General features: G+C 50.6%; 1 protein-coding gene across 2 annotated transcripts in view; it reads left to right on the top strand.

Moving 5' to 3' along the window:
• The window catches only part of POLR2A (RNA polymerase II subunit A), a 127,497-nt gene extending 110,563 nt beyond the window's left edge, over positions 1–16,934 (top strand). For both annotated transcript variants that reach the window (XM_068273793.1, XM_068273794.1), the window contains 6 exons: positions 31–213; positions 1,749–1,952; positions 2,034–2,220; positions 2,361–2,474; positions 14,142–14,291; positions 15,307–16,934. In XM_068273793.1, the coding sequence (XP_068129894.1) occupies positions 31–213; positions 1,749–1,952; positions 2,034–2,220; positions 2,361–2,474; positions 14,142–14,291; positions 15,307–16,463 (1,995 nt within the window). In that variant the 3' untranslated portion in view covers positions 16,464–16,934. The remainder of the gene's footprint in view (positions 1–30; positions 214–1,748; positions 1,953–2,033; positions 2,221–2,360; positions 2,475–14,141; positions 14,292–15,306) is intronic.
• Positions 16,935–18,145: the final 1,211 nt, after the last annotated feature.

The raw sequence follows: 18,145 nt of genomic DNA, 5'->3' as shown, positions 1-18,145 counted from the left end.
CTCTGTTACTCATGTGTTTGTCTCAAACAGGTATACATGCATCTGCCTCAGACTGACAACAAAAAAAAGATAATTATCACTGAGGATGGCGAGTTCAAAGCTTTGCAGGAGTGGATTCTAGAGACAGATGGGGTCAGCCTCATGAGAGTCTTGAGTGAGAAAGATGTTGACCCTGTGAGGACGACATCCAATGACATTGTGGAAATCTTCACAGTAAGTTTTTTATTTCCTGATGCCTTGCTCTGTGGTCTTACTGCAATTGGTCTTCATGTCATGCTTGGTACCAGATATCTGGCTCTGTGGTCTTCCTATCATGCTTGGTACCAGATGTCTGGCTCTGTGGTCTTCCTATCATTCTTGGTACCAGATGTCTGGCTCTGTGGTCTTCCTATCATGCTTGGTACCAGATGTCTGGCTCTTTGGTCTTCCTATCATGCTTGGTACCAGATATCTGGCTCTGTGGTCTTCCTATCATGCTTGGTACCAGATGTCTGGCTCTGTGGTCTTCCTATCATGCTTGGTACCAGATATCTGGCTCTGTGGTCTTCCTATCATGCTTGGTACCAGATGTCTTGCTCTGTGGTCTTCATATCATGCTTGGTATCAGATGTCTGGCTCTGTGGTCTTCCTATAATGCTTGGTACTAGATGTCTGGATCTGTGGTCTTCATACTATGCTTGGTACCAGATGTCTGGCTCTGTGGTCTTCATACCATGCTTGGTACCAGATGTCTGGATCTGTGGTCTTCCTATCATGCTTGGTACCAGATGTCTGGATCTGTGGTCTTCCTATCATGCTTGGTACTAGATGTCTGGATCTGTGGTCTTCCTATCATGCTTGGTACCAGATGTCTGGCTCTGTGGTCTTCCTATCATGCTTGGTACCAGATGTCTGGCTCTGTGGTCTTCCTATCATGCTTGGTACCAGATGTCTGGCTCTGTGGTCTTCCTATCATGCTTGGTACCAGATGTCTGGCTCTGTGGTCTTCCTATCATGCTTGGTACCAGATGTCTGGCTCTGTGGTCTTCCTATCATGCTTGGTACCAGATGTCTGGCTCTGTGGTCTTCCTATCATGCTTGGTACCAGATGTCTGGCTCTGTGGTCTTCCTATCATGCTTGGTACCAGATGTCTGGCTCTGTGGTCTTCCTATCATGCTTGGTACCGCATGTCTGGCTCTGTGGTCTTCATACCATGCTTGGTACCAGATGTCTGGATCTGTGGTCTTCCTATCATGCTTGGTACCAGATGTCTGGATCTGTGGTCTTCCTATCATGCTTGGTACTAGATGTCTGGATCTGTGGTCTTCCTATCATGCTTGGTACCAGATGTCTGGCTCTGTGGTCTTCCTATCATGCTTGGTACCAGATGTCTGGCTCTGTGGTCTTCCTATCATGCTTGGTACCAGATGTCTGGCTCTGTGGTCTTCCTATCATGCTTGGTACCAGATGTCTGGCTCTGTGGTCTTCCTATCATGCTTGGTTTCAGATGTCTGGCTCTGTGGTCTTCCTATCATGCTTGGTACCAGATGTCTGGCTCTGTGGTCTTCCTATCATGCTTGGTACCAGATGTCTGGCTCTGTGGTCTTCCTATCATGCTTGGTACCAGATGTCTGGCTCTGTGGTCTTCCTATCATGCTTGGTACCAGATGTCTGGCTCTGTGGTCTTCCTATCATGCTTGGTACCAGATGTCTGGCTCTGTGGTCGACTTGTAGTGGTCTTCATATCATGCTTGGTATTTTTCTGCAGGTATTGGGAATTGAAGCTGTGCGGAAAGCTTTGGAGAGAGAGTTGTACCACGTTATCTCATTTGATGGTTCTTATGTGAACTATCGGCACTTGGCTCTTCTGTGTGACACAATGACCTGCAGAGGACACTTGATGGCCATCACACGTCACGGTGTGAACAGACAGGACACAGGACCTCTCATGAAGTGTTCCTTTGAAGAAACGGTTAGTGTGACATGGACTTTCCCTCTGTACAGTGCCCGGTTTGTTGTTGCTCTTTTCTAACTCTGCTCTCCTTTCTGTTAGGTGGACGTCCTGATGGAGGCAGCGGCACATGGTGAATCGGACCCAATGAAGGGTGTCTCCGAGAATATTATGCTGGGACAATTGGCTCCAGCTGGAACTGGCTGTTTTGACCTATTATTGGATGCAGAGAAATGTAAATTTGGAATGGAGATTCCAACCAACATTCCAGGACTTGGAGCTGCTGGCCGTAAGTAGCAAGCATATGTACTGTGTAATGTTTGTTTTATTTGTTTGGACATCAGCATTACCTAGGCCCGGACTTATAACTGGTCTTCTCCCTTATAGACTTAACCTATTCATCTGGTGTTTCTCGTTTTTGTATTTCAGCGACTGGTATGTTTTTTGGATCTGCACCAAGTCCTATGGGGGGCATGTCACCTGCTATGACCCCTTGGAACCAGGGGGCTACACCAGCCTATGGAGCCTGGTCTCCAAGCCTAGGTATGTATACATTTACGCTGTTCAGGTAAAGTCCAGATAATTAGGCAGTAGTACCTGCTGTCTCATCTGACTTGCATTGTAAGATTTTTGTCCAACGGTATAAGCTTGCTGTTCTCTCCCAATCATCCTGTGAGGTGAATACTTTCTGTAGACCCTGCAGTGAGGTGAATGCTTTCTCTAAACCATACGTGTCAAACTCCGGCCCACGGGCCAAATCTGGCTCTCAGAGCCATCAAATTTGGCCCTCAAGGGGTTTCCCCACTTGCATTATGTTTGGCCCACTCTAGACCACCAGAGCAGTTATATTGGAGGTGAAGCCCTTGAATACAAGGTAAGCCATATGGGGGAGGGAGAAAGCACTAAACACTAGGGAACTGTATATTGAAGTGGGGGGGGGGGCTCTAGACACCAGGGAACTGTATAGAGCAGGGGCCAGGAACCTCTTTTGTTGAGAGAGCTGTAAATGCCACATTTTTAAAATGTATTTCCATGAGAGCCATACAGTATGTTTCAAACTGGGACAGTGTGAATGTGCAGCAGAGGGCTCATGTCCCTGTTGCCATGGTGATGATGGTGAATGTGCAGCAGAGGGCTCATGTCCCTGTTGCCATGGTGATGTGTAATACAGTTGATCCTCTGGGCAGCGGAAGTGTCAGACATCTTCAGCTTCTTTCAGGTTTCGGCAACATCAGCAATTTCCCTGAGAGCCAGACAGGAGAAATGCAGACTAACAGCTTGTACAATTAGCTAGCTGACTTAGGGGTTAATTCACTTTGTAGCACAAGATCCCTGCACTTTGGCTCAATCGGCTGCCTGTCAAGTGATCTTGTCCTACAAAGTCACTGGATCTGACAGGATCCAGGGTGGGACAATTGGAGCAGCCATTCGTTTTGGGGGGAGCGCAAGTAAGTTAGTGACGCATGCCACAGCAGTAGTGTGCCTACTTTGAACATGTTACTTGTGCTGTCACACTAAGCTGTGCTGCTCGAGCCATGTAGCTTAGTGAATCAACCCCTACTGATTTGTCTGTGGGCCAGAGGTAGCCATCAAAAGAGCAACATCTGGCTCCCAAGCCACAGGTTTCCTACCCCTGGTATAGAGTGGTGGGTTCCCTAGACACCAGTGAACTATATTGGGGTTGGAGGGGGGGGGGGGGGGGCATTAGACACCAGGGAACTTTATAAAGGAGGAAGATGGCCAGTAGACATTGAGGTTGGCCTGGGACTTGGTCCCAGTGTACAATTTTGGCCCACTTTGTAATTGTTCGGCACCCCTGCTCTAGACCTTGCAGTGCTGGGAATGCTTTCTCTAGTCCCTGCAGTGCTGGGAATGCTTTCTCTAGTCCCTGAAGTGATGGAAATGCTTTATCTAGTCCCTGCAGTGATGGGAATGCTTTCTCTAATCCTTGCAGTGAGGGGAATGCTTTCTCTAGTCCCTGCAGTGAGGGGAATGCTTTCCCCAGTCCCTGCAGTGAGGGGAATGCTTTCTCTAGTCCCTGCAGTGCTGGGAATGCTTTCTCTAGTCCCTGCAGTGATGGAAATGCTTTATCTAGTCCCTGCAGTGCTGGGAATGCTTTCTCTAGTCCCTGCAGTGATGGGAATGCTTTCTCTAGTCCCTGCAGTGAGGGGAATGCTTTCTCTAGTCCCTGCAGTGCTGGGAATGCTTTCTCTAGTCCTTGCAGTGAGGGGAATGCTTTCTCTAGTCCCTGCAGTGCTGGGAATGCTTTCTCTAGTCCCTGAAGTGATGGAAATGCTTTATCTAGTCCCTGCAGTGATGGGAATGCTTTCTCTAATCCTTGCAGTGAGGGGAATGCTTTCTCTAGTCCCTGCAGTGAGGGGAATGCTTTCCCCAGTCCCTGCAGTGAGGGGAATGCTTTCTCTAGTCCCTGCAGTGAGGGGAATGCTTTCCCCAGTCCCTGCAGTGAGGGGAATGCTTTCTCTAGTCCCTGCAGTGCTGGGAATGCTTTCTCTAGTCCCTGCAGTGATGGAAATGCTTTATCTAGTCCCTGCAGTGCTGGGAATGCTTTCTCTAGTCCCTGCAGTGATGGGAATGCTTTCTCTAGTCCCTGCAGTGAGGGGAATGCTTTCTCTAGTCCCTGCAGTGCTGGGAATGCTTTCTCTAGTCCTTGCAGTGAGGGGAATGCTTTCTCTAGTCCCTGCAGTGCTGGGAATGCTTTCTCTAGTCCCTGAAGTGATGGAAATGCTTTATCTAGTCCCTGCAGTGATGGGAATGCTTTCTCTAATCCTTGCAGTGAGGGGAATGCTTTCTCTAGTCCCTGCAGTGAGGGGAATGCTTTCCCCAGTCCCTGCAGTGAGGGGAATGCTTTCTCTAGTCCCTGCAGTGCTGGGAATGCTTTCTCTAGTCCCTGCAGTGATGGAAATGCTTTATCTAGTCCCTGCAGTGCTGGGAATGCTTTCTCTAGTCCCTGCAGTGATGGGAATGCTTTCTCTAGTCCCTGCAGTGAGGGGAATGCTTTCTCTAGTCCCTGCAGTGCTGGGAATGCTTTCTCTAGTCCTTGCAGTGAGGGGAATGCTTTCTCTAGTCCCTGCAGTGCTGGGAATGCTTTCTCTAGTCCCTGAAGTGATGGAAATGCTTTATCTAGTCCCTGCAGTGATGGGAATGCTTTCTCTAGTCCCTGCAGTGCTGGGAATGTTTTCTCTAGTCCCTGCAGTGATGGAAATGCTTTCTCTAGTCCCTGCAGTGCTGGGAATGCTTTCTCTAGTCCCTGCAGTGCTGGGAATGCTTTCTCTAGTCCCTGCAGTGCTGGGAATGCTTTCTCTAGTCCCTGCAGTGCTGGGAATGCTTTCTCTAGTCCCTGCAGTGCTGGGAATGCTTTCTCTAGTCCCTGCAGTGCTGGGAATGCTTTCTCTAGTCCCTGCAGTGCTGGGAATGCTTTCTCTAGTCCCTGCAGTGCTGGGAATACTTTCTCTAGTCCCTGCAGTGCTGGGAATGCTTTCTCTAGTCCCTGCAGTGCTGGGAATGCTTACTCTAGTCCCTGCAGTGCTGGGAATGCTTTCTCTAGTCCCTGCAGTGAGGGGAATGCTTTCTCTAGTCCCTGCAGTGAGGGGAATGCTTTCTCTAGTCCCTGCAGTGAGGGGAATGCTTTCTCTAGTCCCTGCAGTGAGGGGAATGCTTTCTCTAGTCCCTGCAGTGCTGGGAATGCTTTCTCTAGTCCCTGCAGTGCTGGGAATGCTTTCTCTAGTCCCTGCAGTGCTGGGAATGCTTTCTCTAGTCCCTGCAGTGCTGGGAATGCTTTATCTAGTCCCTGCAGTGATGGGAACGCTTTCTCTAGTCCCTGCAGTGAGGGGAATGCTTTCTCTAGTCCCTGCAGTGCTGGGAATGCTTACTCTAGTCCCTGCAGTGCTGGGAATGCTTACTTTAGTCCCTGCAGTGCTGGGAATGCTTTCTCTAGTCCCTGCAGTGAGGGGAATGCTTTCTCTAGTCCCTGCAGTGAGGGGAATGCTTTCTCTAGTCCCTGCAGTGCTGGGAATGCTTTCTCTAGTCCCTGCAGTGCTGGGAATGCTTTCTCTAGTCCCTGCAGTGCTGGGAATGCTTTCTCTAGTCCCTGCAGTGCTGGGAATGCTTTCTCTAGTCCCTGAAGTGATGGAAATGCTTTATCTAGTCCCTGCAGTGATGGGAACGCTTTCTCTAGTCCCTGCAGTGAGGGGAATGCTTTCTCTAGTCCCTGCAGTGCTGGGAATGCTTTCTCTAGTCCCTGCAGTGCTGGGAATGTTTTCTCTAGTCCCTGCAGTGCTGGGAATGTTTTCTCTAGTCCCTGCAGTGCTGGGAATGCTTTCTCTAGTCCCTGCAGTGATGGGAATGCTTTCTCTAGTCCCTGCAGTGATGGGAATGCTTTCTCTAGTCCCTGCAGTGCTGGGAATGCTTTCTCTAGTCCCTGCAGTGAGGGGAATGCTTTCTCTAGTCCCTGCAGTGCTGGGAATGCTTTCTCTAGTCCCTGCAGTGAGGGGAATGCTTTCTCTAGTCCCTGCAGTGAGGGGAATGCTTTCTCTAGTCCCTGAAGTGATGGAAATGCTTTATCTAGTCCCTGCAGTGATGGGAATGCTTTCTCTAATCCTTGCAGTGAGGGGAATGCTTTCTCTAATCCTTGCAGTGAGGGGAATGCTTTCTCTAGTCCCTGCAGTTAGGGGAATGCTTTCTCTAGTCCCTGCAGTGCTGGGAATGCTTTCCCCAGTCCCTGCAGTGCTGGGAATGCTTTCCCCAGTCCCTGCAGTGCTGGGAATGCTTTACCCAGTCCCTGCAGTGCTGGGAATGCTTTACCCAGTCCCTGCAGTGCTGGGAATGCTTTCCCCAGTCCCTGCAGTGCTGGGAATGCTTTCTCTAGTCCCTGCAGTGCTGGGAATGCTTTCTCTTGTCCCTGAAGTGATGGAAATGCTTTATCTAGTCCCTGCAGTGATGGGAATGCTTTCTCTAATCCTTGCAGTGAGGGGAATGCTTTCTCTAGTCCCTGCAGTGCTGGGAATGCTTTCTCTAGTCCCTGCAGTGAGGGGAATGCTTTCCCCAGTCCCTGCAGTGAGGGGAATGCTTTCTCTAGTCCCTGCAGTGCTGGGAATGCTTTCTCTAGTCCCTGCAGTGATGGAAATGCTTTATCTAGTCCCTGCAGTGCTGGGAATGCTTTCTCTAGTCCCTGCAGTGATGGGAATGCTTTCTCTAGTCCCTGCAGTGAGGGGAATGCTTTCTCTAGTCCCTGCAGTGCTGGGAATGCTTTCTCTAGTCCTTGCAGTGAGGGGAATGCTTTCTCTAGTCCCTGCAGTGCTGGGAATGCTTTCTCTAGTCCCTGAAGTGATGGAAATGCTTTATCTAGTCCCTGCAGTGCTGGGAATGCTTTCTCTAGTCCCTGCAGTGCTGGGAATGCTTTCTCTAGTCCCTGCAGTGATGGAAATGCTTTCTCTAGTCCCTGCAGTGCTGGGAATGCTTTCTCTAGTCCCTGCAGTGCTGGGAATGCTTTCTCTAGTCCCTGCAGTGCTGGGAATGCTTTCTCTAGTCCCTGCAGTGCTGGGAATGCTTTCTCTAGTCCCTGCAGTGAGGGGAATGCTTTCTCTAGTCCCTGCAGTGCTGGGAATGCTTTCTCTAGTCCCTGCAGTGCTGGGAATGCTTTCTCTAGTCCCTGCAGTGCTGGGAATGCTTTCTCTAGTCCCTGCAGTGCTGGGAATGCTTTCTCTAGTCCCTGAAGTGATGGAAATGCTTTATCTAGTCCCTGCAGTGATGGGAACGCTTTCTCTAGTCCCTGCAGTGAGGGGAACGCTTTCTCTAGTCCCTGCAGTGCTGGGAATGCTTTCTCTAGTCCCTGCAGTGCTGGGAATGTTTTCTCTAGTCCCTGCAGTGCTGGGAATGCTTTCTCTAGTCCTTGCAGTGATGGGAATGCTTTCTCTAGTCCCTGCAGTGATGGGAATGCTTTCTCTAGTCCCTGCAGTGCTGGGAATGCTTTCTCTAGTCCCTGCAGTGAGGGGAATGCTTTCTCTAGTCCCTGCAGTGCTGGGAATGCTTTCTCTAGTCCCTGCAGTGAGGGGAATGCTTTCTCTAGTCCCTGCAGTGAGGGGAATGCTTTCTCTAGTCCCTGAAGTGATGGAAATGCTTTATCTAGTCCCTGCAGTGATGGGAATGCTTTCTCTAATCCTTGCAGTGAGGGGAATGCTTTCTCTAATCCTTGCAGTGAGGGGAATGCTTTCTCTAGTCCCTGCAGTTAGGGGAATGCTTTCTCTAGTCCCTGCAGTGCTGGGAATGCTTTCCCCAGTCCCTGCAGTGCTGGGAATGCTTTACCCAGTCCCTGCAGTGCTGGGAATGCTTTACCCAGTCCCTGCAGTGCTGGGAATGCTTTACCCAGTCCCTGCAGTGCTGGGAATGCTTTATCCAGTCCCTGCAGTGCTGGGAATGCTTTCCCCAGTCCCTGCAGTGCTGGGAATGCTTTCTCTAGTCCCTGCAGTGCTGGGAATGCTTTCTCTAGTCCCTGCAGTGCTGGGAATGCTTTCTCTAGTCCCTGCAGTGCTGGGAATGCTTTCTCTACTCCCTGCAGTCAGGGGAATGCTTTCTCTAGTCCCTGCAGTGCTGGGAATGCTTTCTCTAGTCCCTGCAGTGCTGGGAATGCTTTCTCTAGTCCCTGCAGTGCTGGGAATGCTTTCTCTAGTCCCTGCAGTGCTGGGAATGCTTTCTCTAGTCCCTGAAGTGATGGAAATGCTTTATCTAGTCCCTGCAGTGATGGGAACGCTTTCTCTAGTCCCTGCAGTGAGGGGAACGCTTTCTCTAGTCCCTGCAGTGCTGGGAATGCTTTCTCTAGTCCCTGCAGTGCTGGGAATGTTTTCTCTAGTCCCTGCAGTGCTGGGAATGCTTTCTCTAGTCCTTGCAGTGATGGGAATGCTTTCTCTAGTCCCTGCAGTGATGGGAATGCTTTCTCTAGTCCCTGCAGTGCTGGGAATGCTTTCTCTAGTCCCTGCAGTGAGGGGAATGCTTTCTCTAGTCCCTGCAGTGCTGGGAATGCTTACTCTAGTCCCTGCAGTGCTGGGAATGCTTTCTCTAGTCCCTGCAGTGAGGGGAATGCTTTCTCTAGTCCCTGCAGTGAGGGGAATGCTTTCTCTAGTCCCTGCAGTGAGGGGAATGCTTTCTCTAGTCCCTGCAGTGAGGGGAATGCTTTCTCTAGTCCCTGCAGTGCTGGGAATGCTTTCTCTAGTCCCTGCAGTGCTGGGAATGCTTTCTCTAGTCCCTGCAGTGCTGGGAATGCTTTCTCTAGTCCCTGCAGTGCTGGGAATGCTTTCTCTAGTCCCTGCAGTGCTGGGAATGCTTTATCTAGTCCCTGCAGTGATGGGAACGCTTTCTCTAGTCCCTGCAGTGAGGGGAATGCTTTCTCTAGTCCCTGCAGTGCTGGGAATGCTTACTCTAGTCCCTGCAGTGCTGGGAATGCTTACTTTAGTCCCTGCAGTGCTGGGAATGCTTTCTCTAGTCCCTGCAGTGAGGGGAATGCTTTCTCTAGTCCCTGCAGTGAGGGGAATGCTTTCTCTAGTCCCTGCAGTGCTGGGAATGCTTTCTCTAGTCCCTGCAGTGCTGGGAATGCTTTCTCTAGTCCCTGCAGTGCTGGGAATGCTTTCTCTAGTCCCTGCAGTGCTGGGAATGCTTTCTCTAGTCCCTGAAGTGATGGAAATGCTTTATCTAGTCCCTGCAGTGATGGGAACGCTTTCTCTAGTCCCTGCAGTGAGGGGAATGCTTTCTCTAGTCCCTGCAGTGCTGGGAATGCTTTCTCTAGTCCCTGCAGTGCTGGGAATGTTTTCTCTAGTCCCTGCAGTGCTGGGAATGTTTTCTCTAGTCCCTGCAGTGCTGGGAATGCTTTCTCTAGTCCCTGCAGTGATGGGAATGCTTTCTCTAGTCCCTGCAGTGATGGGAATGCTTTCTCTAGTCCCTGCAGTGCTGGGAATGCTTTCTCTAGTCCCTGCAGTGAGGGGAATGCTTTCTCTAGTCCCTGCAGTGCTGGGAATGCTTTCTCTAGTCCCTGCAGTGAGGGGAATGCTTTCTCTAGTCCCTGCAGTGAGGGGAATGCTTTCTCTAGTCCCTGAAGTGATGGAAATGCTTTATCTAGTCCCTGCAGTGATGGGAATGCTTTCTCTAATCCTTGCAGTGAGGGGAATGCTTTCTCTAATCCTTGCAGTGAGGGGAATGCTTTCTCTAGTCCCTGCAGTTAGGGGAATGCTTTCTCTAGTCCCTGCAGTGCTGGGAATGCTTTCCCCAGTCCCTGCAGTGCTGGGAATGCTTTCCCCAGTCCCTGCAGTGCTGGGAATGCTTTACCCAGTCCCTGCAGTGCTGGGAATGCTTTACCCAGTCCCTGCAGTGCTGGGAATGCTTTCCCCAGTCCCTGCAGTGCTGGGAATGCTTTCTCTAGTCCCTGCAGTGCTGGGAATGCTTTCTCTTGTCCCTGAAGTGATGGAAATGCTTTATCTAGTCCCTGCAGTGATGGGAATGCTTTCTCTAATCCTTGCAGTGAGGGGAATGCTTTCTCTAGTCCCTGCAGTGCTGGGAATGCTTTCTCTAGTCCCTGCAGTGAGGGGAATGCTTTCCCCAGTCCCTGCAGTGAGGGGAATGCTTTCTCTAGTCCCTGCAGTGCTGGGAATGCTTTCTCTAGTCCCTGCAGTGATGGAAATGCTTTATCTAGTCCCTGCAGTGCTGGGAATGCTTTCTCTAGTCCCTGCAGTGATGGGAATGCTTTCTCTAGTCCCTGCAGTGAGGGGAATGCTTTCTCTAGTCCCTGCAGTGCTGGGAATGCTTTCTCTAGTCCTTGCAGTGAGGGGAATGCTTTCTCTAGTCCCTGCAGTGCTGGGAATGCTTTCTCTAGTCCCTGAAGTGATGGAAATGCTTTATCTAGTCCCTGCAGTGATGGGAATGCTTTCTCTAGTCCCTGCAGTGCTGGGAATGCTTTCTCTAGTCCCTGCAGTGATGGAAATGCTTTCTCTAGTCCCTGCAGTGCTGGGAATGCTTTCTCTAGTCCCTGCAGTGCTGGGAATGCTTTCTCTAGTCCCTGCAGTGCTGGGAATGCTTTCTCTAGTCCCTGCAGTGAGGGGAATGCTTTCTCTAGTCCCTGCAGTGCTGGGAATGCTTTCTCTAGTCCCTGCAGTGCTGGGAATGCTTTCTCTAGTCCCTGCAGTGCTGGGAATGCTTTCTCTAGTCCCTGCAGTGCTGGGAATGCTTTCTCTAGTCCCTGAAGTGATGGAAATGCTTTATCTAGTCCCTGCAGTGATGGGAACGCTTTCTCTAGTCCCTGCAGTGAGGGGAACGCTTTCTCTAGTCCCTGCAGTGCTGGGAATGCTTTCTCTAGTCCCTGCAGTGCTGGGAATGTTTTCTCTAGTCCCTGCAGTGCTGGGAATGCTTTCTCTAGTCCTTGCAGTGATGGGAATGCTTTCTCTAGTCCCTGCAGTGATGGGAATGCTTTCTCTAGTCCCTGCAGTGCTGGGAATGCTTTCTCTAGTCCCTGCAGTGAGGGGAATGCTTTCTCTAGTCCCTGCAGTGCTGGGAATGCTTTCTCTAGTCCCTGCAGTGAGGGGAATGCTTTCTCTAGTCCCTGCAGTGAGGGGAATGCTTTCTCTAGTCCCTGAAGTGATGGAAATGCTTTATCTAGTCCCTGCAGTGATGGGAATGCTTTCTCTAATCCTTGCAGTGAGGGGAATGCTTTCTCTAATCCTTGCAGTGAGGGGAATGCTTTCTCTAGTCCCTGCAGTTAGGGGAATGCTTTCTCTAGTCCCTGCAGTGCTGGGAATGCTTTCCCCAGTCCCTGCAGTGCTGGGAATGCTTTACCCAGTCCCTGCAGTGCTGGGAATGCTTTACCCAGTCCCTGCAGTGCTGGGAATGCTTTACCCAGTCCCTGCAGTGCTGGGAATGCTTTATCCAGTCCCTGCAGTGCTGGGAATGCTTTCCCCAGTCCCTGCAGTGCTGGGAATGCTTTCTCTAGTCCCTGCAGTGCTGGGAATGCTTTCTCTAGTCCCTGCAGTGCTGGGAATGCTTTCTCTAGTCCCTGCAGTGCTGGGAATGCTTTCTCTACTCCCTGCAGTCAGGGGAATGCTTTCTCTACTCCCTGCAGTGCTGGGAATGCTTTCTCTAGTCCCTGCAGTGAGGGGAATGCTTTCTCTAGTCCCTGCAGTGCTGGGAATGCTTTCTCTAGTCCCTGCAGTGATGGAAATGCTTTATCTAGTCCCTGCAGTGATGGGAATGCTTTCTCTAATCCTTGCAGTGAGGGGAATGCTTTCTCTAATCCTTGCAGTGAGGGGAATGCTTTCTCTATTCCCTGCAGTGCTGGGAATGCTTTCTCTAGTCCCTGCAGTGAGGGGTATGCTTTCTCTAGTCCCTGCAGTGCTGGGAATGCTTTCTCTAATCCTTGCAGTTAGGGGAATGCTTTCTCTAGTCCCTGCAGTGCTGGGAATGCTTTCCCCAGTCCCTGCAGTGCTGGGAATGCTTTCCCCAGTCCCTGCAGTGCTGGGAATGCTTTCCCCAGTCCCTGCAGTGCTGGGAATGCTTTACCCAGTCCCTGCTAGGGTTGCAACGGTATGAAATTCCACGGTATGATAACCGTCAAAAAAAATACCACGGTATGACGGTATTGCGGTATACGGTATTATACAATTATAATAGAATTATTTGGACCCTGAGCACCCCTTACACCCCACCCCCACCCCAGTGTGGGGTGCGCTACTCCTTCAGTATATATATGATTAAGCCCCTGGGAGATTTGGGGCCCCAGGTAAAACTGAAAAAAGGCTTACCCTGCTCCTGCAGAAGTCCAGGTGGTGTTAGAGATAGGTGTAGCCAGTAATAGGTGGCCGCAGCATAGGTAGCCAGGGATAGGTGTAGCCAGCAGTAGGTGGCTGCAGCATAGGTAGCCAGGGGTAGGTGCCTGCAGCATAGGTAGCCAGGGATAGGTGCCTGCAGCATAGGTAGCCAGGGATAGGTGTAGCCAGCAGTAGGTGGCTGCAGCATAGGTAGCCAGGGATAGGTGTAGCCAGTAGTAGGTGGCTGCAGCATAGGTAGCCAGGGATAGGTGCCTGCAGCTTAGGTAGCTAGGAATAGGTGTAGCCAGGGATAGATGTAGCCAGGATAGGTGCCTGCAGCATAGGTAGCCAGGATAGGTTCCTGCAGCACAGGTAGCCAGGGATAGGTGTAGCCAGGATAGGTGCCTGCAGCATATGTAGTAGGTGCTCCTCTACATGGGTGGCCTAGTCTGTCACTTGAGCAGTGGCATCTGCAGGTGGTGTGGAGGCCTCTTGCTGGGGGTGTCTTCCGTGCCTGGTGGTGGTGGATGCGAGGAAGGCAGGCAATGTGAGGCGGCTTGGAAGAAGAGGGCACCCCTGCATGGGTGGCCGTGCGGTCCGGAAGCAGAGGCGGCTGGAGTGACGATCAGTGGCGGCTGCTCGGTGAGACCCAGCAGTGGGGGCCGCAGAGCTGTGGTGGTCCTGGGGCTTAGCGGGCGGGCGATCGGCACGGTCAGCCATGGGGAGCTCCGATCAGTAAGAAGCTGATCAGCAGGAAGTGACGGCGGCAGCGGCGTGTATGGAGCTGGGGCGGCCACGTGGTTAAGATTTCCGGAGTCCGACTGCAGCGAGCCCTGGGTCCCTGGACACTCCGCAAAGCGTCCCTGGATTCCTGGAGGCAGGGGGAATCTTTCCCACAGATGCGGTGAGGCCGTCGGGGGAAAATGGTTGGAGCCCTGTGTGCCGGGCAAATGTCTTACAGCGCCATCTTGGGTAAACCGGTATTTTCAAAAAGTGCATGGTATGGTTATCATGCATTTTGAAACCGTGGTATACCGTCATACCGGTATACCGTGGCAACCCTAGTCCCTGCAGTGCTGGGAATGCTTTCCCCAGTCCCTGCAGTGCTGGGAATGCTTTCCCCAGTCCCTGCAGTGCTGGGAATGCTTTCCCCAGTCCCTGCAGTGCTGGGAATGCTTTCCCCAGTCCCTGCAGTGCTGGGAATGCTGTGCTTCTTTATGCTGTAGTAAAGCAATCAATGTGCACCCCTCTTGTTGTAAACACGATTTATTCTTTTATGGTTTTCTTCCATTTTGCTGTTCTGATTCTTTTTTTTTTCCCTCATCCCCCACTTTTCTTGAGACGCTTTCTTTTGCCCTTGTCCAGTTTTCCTGTTCTTTTCCCATTTGTATTTATTTATTTTGTGTTTTAGGGAGTGGTATGACCCCTGGAGCTGCTGGATTTTCGCCCAGCGCTGCTTCAGATGCCAGTGGCTTCAGTCCAGGATATTCTCCTGCGTGGTCCCCCACACCAGGCTCCCCTGGATCTCCGGGACCTTCCAGTCCATACATTCCTTCACCAGGTAAGAGTCCTGCTCTCTCATCCAGCTGCTCAGCTGATATGTTGTTGACTTGTCTGTCTGGCTGTTGGCAGTGTTGGTGTTTGAGTGACGTGCTGAGTCTGTCTGTTGGTGATTGATGAGTGGCGTGCAGAGTCTGGCTATTGGCAGTGTTGGTGATGAGTGACGTGCAGAGTCTGGCTGTTGGCGGTGTTGGTGATTGATGACTGACGTGCAGAGTCTGGCTGTTGGCGGTGTTGGTGATTGATGAGTGACGTGCTGAGTCTGGCAGTTGGTGATTAATGTGTGACGTGCTGAGTCTGGCTGTTGGCAGTGTTGGTGATTGATGAGTGGCGTGCTGAGTCTGGCTGTTGGCAGTGTTGGTGATTGACGTGCTAAGTCTAGCTGTTGGCAGTGTTGGTGATTGATGAGTGACATGCTGAGTCTGGATTTGGCAGTGTTGGTGATTGATGAGTGACGTGCTGAGTCTGGCTGTTGGCGGTGTTGGTGATTGGTGTGTGTGTGAGTGACGTGCTGAGTCTGGCTGTTGGCGGTGTTGGTGATTGATCAGTGACATGCTGAGTCTGGCTGTTGGCAGTGTTGGTGATTGAGTGACGTGCTGAGTCTGGCTGTTGGCAGTGTTGGTGATTGATGAGTGACGTGCTGAGTCTGGCTGTTGGCGGTGTTGGTGATTGGTGTGTGACGTGCTGAGTCTGGCTTTTGGCAGTGTTGGTGATTGATGAGTGACGTGCTGAGTCTGGCTGTTGACAGTGTTGGTAATTGGTGAATGATGTGCTGAGTCTGGCTGTTGGTGATTGGTGTGTGAGTGACGTGCTGAGTCTGGCTGTTGACAGTGTTGGTGATTAGTAAGTGCACAGGACATTAGTGATGTGGGGGACGGGTCTGTGTGCTGGAATAACGGCACGGGACACTAGTGAAGTGTGTGTAAGAATTGTACAGAGGAAACATTTGTGCGCTGGAATAATTCTCAACTGATAATCTTGCATTCTAAAAATGTTGTCCATTTTTACTCCTGCAGGTGGTGCCATGTCTCCCAGTTACTCCCCAACCTCACCTGCTTATGAGCCAAGAAGCCCTGGTGGATACACTCCACAGAGTCCCAGTTACTCTCCAACGTCTCCTTCTTACAGTCCAACGTCTCCCTCATACTCTCCTACCAGCCCCAACTATAGTCCTACGTCACCCAGCTATTCCCCCACCTCGCCTAGTTACTCTCCCACCTCCCCCAGTTACTCTCCCACCTCCCCCAGTTACTCTCCCACCTCCCCCAGTTACTCTCCCACCTCCCCCAGTTACTCTCCCACCTCCCCCAGCTACTCCCCCACCTCTCCCAGCTACTCACCTACATCTCCCAGTTACTCCCCTACTTCTCCCAGCTACTCGCCCACCTCTCCAAGCTATTCTCCCACCAGCCCCAGCTACTCCCCCACCTCTCCCAGCTATTCTCCTACCAGTCCCAGTTATTCCCCCACTTCTCCTAGTTACTCCCCAACATCACCTTCATACAGTCCGACATCCCCATCCTACTCTCCTACTTCTCCCAATTATTCACCATCCTCTCCTAACTATACGCCGACTTCACCCAGCTACAGTCCCACAAGCCCAAGCTACAGCCCAACAAGCCCGAGCTACAGTCCTACTTCTCCCAACTACTCCCCAACATCCCCCAGTTACTCGCCCTCCAGTCCACGTTATACACCACAATCCCCAAGCTATACGCCAAGCTCTCCAAGCTACAGCCCTAGTTCACCTAGCTACTCCCCTACAAGTCCAAAATATACCCCAACAAGTCCATCCTACAGCCCAAGCTCACCGGAGTACACGCCTACATCACCAAAATATTCTCCAACATCCCCCAAGTACTCGCCAACCTCTCCCAAGTACTCTCCGACCTCTCCCACTTACTCTCCCACAACTCCCAAATACTCCCCTACATCTCCTACCTACTCCCCAACCTCCCCTGTCTACACCCCAACATCCCCTAAATATTCTCCCACCTCTCCAACTTACTCACCAACTTCTCCAAAATACTCACCAACCTCACCGACTTACTCGCCAACAAGTCCAAAAGGTTCCACTTACTCGCCAACGTCACCTGGATACAGCCCGACGTCACCCACCTACAGTCTTACAAGTCCGGCAATCAGTCCAGATGACAGTGATGAAGACAACTGAAGACCTTGCTTTCATGGTGGCACAACTTCTAGTTCAGATTTTCTTCTGTAATAGGCAGAGGGACATGATGTCCAAAGTCTACTAATCCTACCTTTGCACCAGCATAAAAAAAGCAAAATCACTCTAATTTTCTGCTTTGTCAGTCTTTGTTGCATTTATTAGTGCTGGCTTGTGTGATATGACTTGTCTTCGTATGGCAAAGCCATATTTCTTCAGGCCTAACAGTAGTCACCCTGTGATGGTCTGAACCCGTTCTTCGCTTCAGTTTTTACTGTTTTGTTCGCACTTGCAGTGTCTGCACCGCCCACTATTTATAGACTTATGAAAATTGACATTTCTTCTTCTTCTTCTTCTATTGTTGTTTTAGCAGATTGGAGCAACTCTCCACCAGTCTGCTTTTGTTAAAAAGTTTCTTTTGAAATGTTAAATGTTGGAAGTGAAATTCTTTTCTCAATAAAGAAATTATTACAATGTTTTGTGTTTTTCCCCTTCATTAAATCGCCTCTAAAAATCTCTTACAAGATTTCTATAATGTAAATTCTTGTAAATTGTTTGTGTGGCAGCTGCACTGGTGTCTTATATTCTTGTCATTGTGGCATGTACACACCTCCATTCACCTCTCATATTACGAGACCTGGTTATCCAGAACACAACCAACCAGCACTAGTTGCCGGCAGTACTCTGTGGTGAAGGCCAACTTCATAGGCAGTTTGTGGGTTCCATAGTTAATATACTTTTAACACAGGCATGGGCAAACTTGGCCCTCCAGCTGTTAAGGAACTACAAGTCCCACAATGCATTGCAGGAGTCTGACAGCCACAGTCATGACTCATAAAGGCAAATGCATTGTGGGACTTGTAGTTCCTTAAGAGCTGGAGGGCCAAGTTTGCCCATGCCTGTTTTAAAAAGTAATACAAAGGGTCCCCAGACCTGGCACAGTTGGTCACTAAGTGACCAAGATTAAAAATTCAGGGGAAGTGAATGGAGCAAAAAACAGTCGATCACATTTCAGCCATTTATTTTAAATGAGGAAAATGTACACTGCAGCCATTCTTAGACTGTTAATCCTAGTCACCCAATGACCTGGTACCTGGTTCGAGGCTGTTGTAGACTCCACCCACTTTCCTGAATACTAATCCAAGTTACCTAATGACCAACTGTGCAAAGTGTTAAAACCCTGCAATTAATAATCAGGAAAGTGAGTGGAGCCTACAACTAGGCCTGATCGATTTTAGGAAAAATTGAATTAAGCGATTTCTGTCTGAAATTGCGATTTCGATTCAATTCACGATTTCCTTCAAATCAAGCTTTGTTCCCCCTCTTTGCCTGTTTGTGCCCCCTCTGTCCTCCTGTCTCTTTGTGCCCCCTTTGCCTCTTTATGCCTCCTCTGGGTCTCTCTTGCCCCCTTTGTGTCTCTGTGCCCGCTGTTTCTCTCTGTGCCCCCTTTGTCTCCTGTGTCTCTCTTTGTGCCCGCTCTGTTTTCTCTGTGCCCCCTCTGTCTCTTTGTGCCCCCTCTGTGTCTCCTGTGTCTCTCTCTCTGTGCCCACGCTGTCTCTCTCTGTGCCTCCTCTGTCCCCCAAGCTGCATTAGTTCTGGACATAGCTTCAAGCACGAGTCCAGCGATGCCAGTCTATCCACTTCCCCTCCTGCAGGCTCTAATGCACGGAATACTTCCTGTATGT

The sequence above is a fragment of the Hyperolius riggenbachi genome, chromosome 3 (assembly GCF_040937935.1).
Source record: "Hyperolius riggenbachi isolate aHypRig1 chromosome 3, aHypRig1.pri, whole genome shotgun sequence".
NCBI lineage: Eukaryota > Metazoa > Chordata > Amphibia > Anura > Hyperoliidae > Hyperolius > Hyperolius riggenbachi.
This window is presented reverse-complemented; position numbering and strand designations above follow the sequence as displayed.